Source organism: Macrobrachium nipponense, chromosome 4, assembly GCF_015104395.2.
Source record: "Macrobrachium nipponense isolate FS-2020 chromosome 4, ASM1510439v2, whole genome shotgun sequence".
NCBI lineage: Eukaryota > Metazoa > Arthropoda > Malacostraca > Decapoda > Palaemonidae > Macrobrachium > Macrobrachium nipponense.
The window spans coordinates 37,784,839-37,793,476 of record NC_061100.1 but is presented as its reverse complement, the minus strand read 5'-3'; the positions used below and the strand labels follow the sequence as shown (position 1 = coordinate 37,793,476).

The following is an 8,638-nucleotide window of genomic DNA, read 5'->3' as shown; positions in this document are numbered from 1 at the left end:
TTCAATAGTATATTAGTTCCTAGTTCCCAGGGTAGTAAAACAAATAGTCATGGATCTCTAATTTATTTTCTTTTTATAAGATGTAAAAATTTCCTAATGTCATATACAATAAATGAATTTACTTCATAGAAAATGAGTTAAAAGCAAATAGTTTAATTAATCAAAAGTCCTTTAACATTTTAAATGCAATGTGAAAATGGTCCAATGTCTTCCGTTAGCAATGCAATAAAATAACTTTAATACAATAGTAACTCATCCAAGAGACGAATCGCAAGACTAAGTTTCTCAAAAACACTGGGTAAAAAGTGAGTTACTGGCAAGAGCCATTGATACACTTTCCACCACTCCTGCAGGCGGATCCTTCTGCAGCAGGTCTTCCACTGGACTGTGTGTAGGTCCAGATTCTGTTGCCTTCCTTCACTTGCCACTGACATTCCAGCTGCACACAAAGCGAATCTTCATCAGCAGACTTTGAGGCATAAGCATCACTTTTACCTGTGGTTTTCTGACACTGTTGGTCCATAGTGATCAGGTCTCCAGGTAACTGAGAGGAAAGAGCGATGTTGCTTCCTACTGCAAGGCTCGACAGGCACTCACCATCAGTCGTCAACATGTAGTCCTTCATGAGTTGTTGTGAGCAAGAAGAGAAGAAGACTTTATTGGGACTTCCAGACACATAGCTCATGATGTAGCCATCATCCCATGAACAAGCCTCAGCTCCATCCGACCCATCATGAGGAGAACCGAGATTATGGGCAACCTCATGAGCAGCTGTCATGACACCCACATAGTTTGCTTCCTGGTCTTCACCCATGGCTGCCTTGAAATTCCTTTTGTTGTAAGTACTCACCACACAGGCTGCTCCTCTCCATGCAATACCAGCTAATCCTCCCTGAATGACACTGTTTTCAACATCAGCCATATCTTTTCCTGTCATTAAGTAGGCCAGGTCATAATTGGGGAACTTGGTATTCTTTGTGAACAACCAGTCACTGAAGGAACCTAGAGTGTTTTCTCCATGGATGTAATCGCCCATCAGAATGTTGTCATTGATGAAAGTTTCGTATTGTGAACGCCTAAGTATCAAGGCACCAGCAAGAACCAAGTTAATTGAAGGGTCTGCGAATGTGGCAAATCTTTGGTTGACCGCATTCCAAAATACTGACAAATACTGCCTTACCCTTGTATTAGATTTAAATTTAGAGGCCAATGCGCTATCTACGACAACATAGATCTCAGGATTAACACTGACTATTTCTCTATTGGTATTTTTAGAGGAAACCTGACCTTTGAGAACTCCTTCTGGTACTTGGACATAGTCATGGGTCATTTGTTCAGGAATTGGTGAATATTGCCTGATGGCTGTATGAGTTCCATCAGCTTCAATGTGTAAAGAGAGAGTTGGTGTTATGAATCCTTCTACTTTATCACCATCAACTAATACAACAGATCCAGTATCAGTATCATGATAAAGGTCGGAGACGCTTTCTTCATCTTCTTCCTTAATATCTACAACAGTGAAAACTCCATCTTCATCAACAGCTGCCGTCTGAAGTTTGAAGTCGACACTGAGAGGCGAAGGGGCTGAGGTGAGACTCAGTTTGTGCACCTCACCAAAGGCTTCTACCTCCAAGAGGAGAGGGTCGAGAGGGGACCGGCTACGTCCCAAGCGAACAGTAGCTGGAGCAGTCTCCGTTGTGGCCTTTGGACTGACCACTAAGGCCTGGGTAGAGCTGCTAGGAGAGCCAAGAGGAAGCTCAGTTGGTACTTCATGGTGGACGCCAGAAGCTGAGTGACAGGGATTTCCAGTGAAGCCTTTTTATATGGTGACTCTCCCATAGAATAACCTGCGGTGATTAACTTTAATAGTCCCTTTTACTCGCTAATTTGCTCAAATGTTTATTGGTTCAGAAATCATCGAATTTAAAAGGGAGAAATTTGGTTCACTTAGGGTGATCAATCTTGGTGTCACAGTGAGTCATCCTGAAACTTTGAAGAGATGGCATTTGCCTCTCTTCCACTATGTAAACCAGGTCCCAATTACAATAGGCTTTTTGGCTTATGTGGACAGAAAGTAAGGACATTAATATTCCTATGTGATTATGGGAATAAGATTAAAAGATGTCACAAAATGCAACACAAAATCTTTTGGAATAAATATTCTGACCATCATAAATTAGTTTTCCATTGGCTTCTCATATCAAGTTTACATCATTTTTACCAAATGTACGACCATGTTAAGCATTAATATTCAAAATTCTTTACCTATCAAAGTAATGTCATTACTAATCATAATTTACAAATATTTATATGAAACAAAGATAACATTAATAATAAAAAAAAAGCAATTTGTATAGATTGATCGATCTTTTCGTCACCTTGGGTTTCGGGAAAAGTCCTTGGAAAATATAACTTTTACACTTATATAAGAAGGTCCATAAGATATTTTGGATCACTTATTCATGTATAACAAGCACTGTTTTATTCCCTTTTGGTATGCCATATTGACCATAGCTTTTATACTGATGTTTTTTGCGGAAGCATTATTATTACTTTAAAGAAGAATTAGCTATCACTAATGTTCATATGTTATGATGTTTGTTACAACACATAAAAAGCTGTATACCTATTCGCCAGTCTAAAGGCGGTGTCGCACTTGCAATGTTTCCGTCGACTTATCTTGAGTTTGTTGTCGACTTTCTAAAAATGTCGACGTCATTCTGTACTCTAGTTATCACACACTTTCTTCTTCGTACCGTGGCTGTCGTCGTAAATACGTGTAACAAACCGCCTCCGCTGTGGCTTCCAAGAGTGTTACAACAAGTATGACTTTTGACAGAAAGCCATCTGTAATATTGGGTCGTGCTGTTATGTATTTAATGATGTTACATAGATAAAAAAAAACCGGTTTTGGATCGGTCCTGGTTAAAAACGAAGCGTTTATTGTAGAAGAGTAAAGGAACTGAGCATGGAAGACGAGCTAACCATGAATAAATGGATTAGTCCAGGGGGAGTCAAACTGAAATCCTTTCTAGGGCCAATTATGGACTTGGTTATGGTCTCGAGGGCCATCAAAGATTTGGTAATTACTTATTCGGCTTCGGACGGATTCCTTATGACTCATTTTTATTAAGATTTGCAATAAAAGAGCCTTATTGCCAGCAATTATAATATAAAATAAATTAATAAATTATTGTCATATGAATAAAAGGTAAAACTTATTATGTCTCGTTTTAACAGTTCAGTAACTTTAGTTAAATTTTCTCAGTTCTAACAGTTATAGTAGCTCGAGTTGAAAAATCTCTTGGCACCTCGCGGGCCACTTATGACCATCCCGCCATGAGTTTGACACCCCTAGATTAGACTGACCAAAGAACAGTTCATTCATGAGCATCGACTCTCTCATTCACATCTTCGACCAAAAGCTGTTCTGATGCCCTTGTCCACTGTAAGAAGCTCTCCCTCCATCTTTCTTTTGATGGCTTGAAATGCGCCCTCTCCGAGATTTAAACAAACAATAGAGTGAACTGTAGTGGTGGATTGAATTCGATCGCTGTCGCTTTCAAAATTCGTGACGACGACACCAGAAAGTCGTCGTCAAATACAAAAGTCGTCGTCAAATACAAAAGTCGACGGAAAATTCGCTAGTGTGACAGCGCCATAAGACTTGCGTCGCGTTTTGGTAATATTTGTAGTTCCTTCGTTTACTCGTTTTTATCATGGAACTAACAAATCTTCGCTTTCAACGAACGAAGTATATTTCTAAATAAGCAGCTAATTCACTTATGCAGTTAATATCTTATTTCGAAGGCAATAAAGGCTACAGAGTATAAAGCAACTGCTGGCACCCAAACCAGACTCTTGGAAGTTGCTTCAAGACTCTCAGTTCGAAACTGGGTTTCTGCCAAAGATAGACCTCGTCAAAGCAGCTGAAACTTGTTCCATTCCATAAGACTCTAACGTAGGAATGATCTCGTCGAGTGTGGGAAAGAAAGGAAGAGATAAAATGGTGGAAAACAAAATACGCAGTAAAATTAATCCATAAAAATATATAATATTAGGTTTGTCTCAACTACAAGCCTACTCGAGCAAGTTTTCTGTAAAAGTGATAAAAGCAAAGCTAAATAGCCGGTGGTGCAGAGAATAGAAAGTGGTATTACTGATGAATGTTTTTAAACGAATTTACGGACACACTGGTACTAAGAAACATTAAACAATGTGAAAGCTTCATTCAGTTAACTCTTTTAGCGTCTTTATTGCTCTAGTTAATATTATTACCAAAGAACAGGTTGGAAGGGACAATTCTTACCGATAGGTATTTGAAGAAGTTATATGTTGAATGCCTTTCACTGCAAAGATTATAGGCCATCTAGTTGACTTTGCAGTGGACAAGGAAGATGTTTGGACAATAAAATAATGCTAAGGGATTTGTTTCATACCTCTTTTCAATTTCCAGTTACCGCGATTTTTTTTCTTTATTTTTAAAGTACATTCAGTTTATCAAAAAATAAATGAATAAGTTTCAGACCTACCCTGACAGTTATGGAAGTTATTCGTATTAAAAAAAAAATTCATTTCGTTCCTTTTCTATAACTAACAAGTCGATTAGCTTTTCCGCGGAACATACTTAAACGTTTCTTTCAAACGTGTATGTTGGACGGGTGATTACTAGGAAATTATGGTTAGGAAATTCCCCTCATTAAACTATTAACGTTCTTAGATCAAGAATTTATGAATTTCTTTCAAAGGATTTTTCCAAAAAGGATCTTCCACGGGGACTGGTGACGGTCGAAATGAATAACTCATATTCATAAAAACACTTGAGTATATATAAATCTTTTCATCGTTATAGTTTCATATATTTTTTTCATTTTTGGATCGGTTGGTTTCTTCCTATCGAAGTTTATTATTATTATTATTTTATTATTATTATTATTATTATTATTATTATTATTATTATTATTATTATTATTATTTTATTATTATTATTATGAGAATCACTTCCATAAAGGAAAATTGGTTCAACAGCCCCTTCAAATTCTAGGTCTCTTGCTTCCATAGACTCCTCTTGCCTTCCAAGCATTTACAGAGATCCTGTTTCCCCCCATTGGGTAAATTTTCTATTGAATGCCACAACTATCCCTAAGAGTGCCATGCTTTAATATCAACTTCATGCGAATGAATGTTAAAAAATTGATAAACAACGGTGAATATCTCTGCAACAGTAAATTTGTGTTATATTTTAGTATGAATTTCCTATTAGGAGCACAGCATTAAAACTTCAATATCGAACTATGGTACTAAAGTAAAATAATACCCTCCCCAGCACCACTATACCTTTTTTACACTCACGACCCTCTTCCTGTACAAGAGTATTGCCCAAACATCCCATACCCTTTGTCTGACTCTTCTCATTAGTCCATTCATTAAATCAAACTTCCAGCATATCCTCACCCCCTCCCCCCAACACCCCGACATCATAATCCTTTAGCATCCACCATGTTTCATTTCTATCAGTTCTATCACTCGTTTTTTCGAAGCCCAAGCAAGCCCACCCGAACAGTTTTCAGTTTAGTCTCAAAGTTTTCACACGATTGCTACTTAACCAAAGATCCACACATCCTCCTCCTCTCCATCCTACCTATGCTGCTTCCCCTTATCACTAGTTATTCTATACTCTGTTATGTTCAGTCAAACTCCAGCCACATACTTTTCTAGGTAGCAATTTTATTGATGTACAATTTGAAATTTTGCCCCTCTTTTCATTTCACACTACATATCGAAGCAATTTTGTTCTCCACTCGCTCCTCTGGACTCTTTTTCAATCGAACTCTTTGCAAGCAACTATATATTTGCATCATCACCACCATACCTTAGTTTTCGCCTTTAGAATATTATGGTCAAATCTTGGCGCCTATCTATTCTACAGATTCTCCATTGCCCGCCTCTCGTCCTGAAGATAATCAGAAAAATGTTGATTTGTACCACACAAAATATGGCTTAGAACAAAGTTTTTTTTTATTGAATAATTAACTTTAACAGTAGATATATTTTTGAGTCATAAAACGTGTTACAATGAATAATTGTACATTTACGTCCATTTTAAATTATATTATCGACTATCGTAATATACACAACACAGCAAAGATACACGAATCTGCACTATGAGACATTAGCTCTCCTCCTCTTTACAGTGTAAATAAATGAACACACTGAAAGGCACTTAGTTTAATGCATACCCCAACCGTCAGCAAAAGAAGCTACAACAAGAGCAGGTAAATTGGTTAGCAGCAGCTACAACACAGTAGCCAAATATTAGAACAGCAGCTACAGGTATATTTAGACGTGTTTCCATTTGAATCTTTTCTTCTAAGATCTAATTTTTTATTAACTTTTCTCGCCACATTTTATTCCTTCTACATCTAATTTTTCCTTTTAATATTATTCAGACACGCATCTTCTCTTTGATCAATTTGTCTTCATTTCTTTAAAAATCATTTTACATACGTATACACAATCTCTTCTTTTGTCGTGCAACTTTACTTCAAGCAATCACCTTTTTATTTCTTCACCAAACCTTTCATTTTGTCATCCCCGGCTTCATATTTATATCCTTCTCTTTGGTGCCTGTCAGCACAAATTCATACCATGAATTCAAATACAACTCATAAAGTCTCATTTCTCTGTAATTAAATGCGTCATTTTTCTCACTCATCTCATCCTTCAATGGTACTTTTTTCTTCGCTCTTATCACACTCACTTTTCATAATTATATTTATTATCACATTTTCAATCCTACCGTTCTCAGTAAAACTTAGAGATAATTATCAGCTATACCTCCAGCTACTCACTCCTCTTATTACCTTCTCTACTAACACAATCCACCAAACTCTTTTCTCATAGTTTTCTCTCTTCCAAGTATACATATGAATATCCTTTTTACACATGTATGCGCACAATATATATTCTTATGTATGTAAAGGCCTGTCAATACTAGGAAACATTGTTTGCATAGAAAGTTTACAAACTGTTTGCAAACTTTGTTTGCAAACAAAGTTTCCTAGCGTGGACAGGCCTTAAGTGTCTATTAAAATATGTTATTTCCGAGGTACAGCGATTTGGATATTAAAAGACATTTGTATCTTAATGCTTGTATATGAATCATGGTGATGTGAGAATATATATATATATATATATATATATATATATATATATATATATATATATATGTGTGTGTGTGTGTGTGTGTGTGTGTGCGTGTGTATGTATGTATGTATGTATGTATGTATGTATGTATGCTATATATATATATTTATATATATATATATATATATATATAGATAGATAGATAGATAGGTAGATACATAGACAGATAGATAGATAGATATAGTCTGAACACTTTTAACGCAATTTTAAATGGAGCACCCTTTCGTCAACCACTGCGATCAACGAAGTGTGATTTAGTCATGACTCAGCGCTGCCTTATAAGGGATCTTTTTAAACTCGCCTGTGTATTAATTCCCCACACCAGGCAGTGGGGTGAATTTTTATGTCTTCTCGTTTATTTATTCCCATCACACAAGGGAGCCGCATATTGCACGTTCAACGCCACCTTAGTTGAGAATGACCAGTTTCAGATTCAGGTCAGAACCTGGACTCCGTGGAAATATCAATGAGCAAAGTGAAGTTGGTTTTTATTTTATTTTATTATCTTTTTTTTTTTTTAGTTTTCTGCAAAGAACACTATTTGTCTGTCAGTCCGCAGTTCTTTTGGAAGCACTTTTTCTGTCCGCCCCGTGATCTTAAAAACTCCTGAGGCTAGAGGGCTGCAAATTGTGTGATCATCCACCTTCCAATCATCAAACATACCAAATTGCAGCCCTGGAGCCTCAGTAGTTTTTATCTTATTTAATGTTAAAGTCAGCCATAATCGTGCGCTTGGTAACGCTATAGTTAAAGCCACCAGCAGGTCGTGGCTGAAAGTTTCAAGGACAGCGACTCATGCATTATACGCTGTACAGAAAACTCGATTGCCCCGAAGAAACTTCGGCGCATATTTCACGTGCTTATTTTATTTATTTATTTATTTATTTTGTCAATTGTGAACCAAGCTGATGTCAGACAGGACAGGACTCTTAAGATCGAGATTCAGTACAGTTTTGGGAAGTTATTCACTTATACTACACATAAACACAGATGCATACACATAACAGTGCTTCTTTGGTAAACTATTCAGAGGGGAGCCCTTTAAATCAACAGTCACGAAAACAGCTAATCATAATTATATAGCCTTTAAATGATAATCGGGAAACTAGAGGGTAATTCAAACGGACAAGAAGGGAGCAGGGAAGAAATTGACTCTGACAATTTGAATAAAAAAAAAAAGGGAGCTTGCTTGTGTCCTCCACAAAATCCTTAATTATATTATACCAATTCACACATTACTTAATGATATTATAACAATTAATAGCCGATTATCATTGGCATGATGTTAAACGTTAGATTATCGATGAAAACCTTTTAATAATCAAAAATGGTTTTCATATTTTAAATTGTAACCCAGATTATGCTGCTGTACGTTGAGAAGGCGTAATATAAATGCGCTGCCTATAAACTCTGATAAAATTTCAGTTTCATA

The 8,638-nt window shown here is 36.5% G+C and overlaps 1 protein-coding gene across 1 annotated transcript; it reads right to left on the bottom strand.

The window, feature by feature from the left end:
• Positions 1-310: 310 nt before the first annotated feature.
• Positions 311-3,333, bottom strand: LOC135211342 (A disintegrin and metalloproteinase with thrombospondin motifs like). Its single transcript, XM_064244658.1, has 2 exons — positions 3,276-3,333; positions 311-1,788 (listed from the first exon to the last, which is right to left on the bottom strand). Exons 1-2 carry the CDS (start codon positions 3,331-3,333, stop codon positions 311-313), a joined length of 1,536 nt encoding a protein of 511 aa, XP_064100728.1.
• Between the last annotated feature and the right edge of the window lie 5,305 nt (positions 3,334-8,638).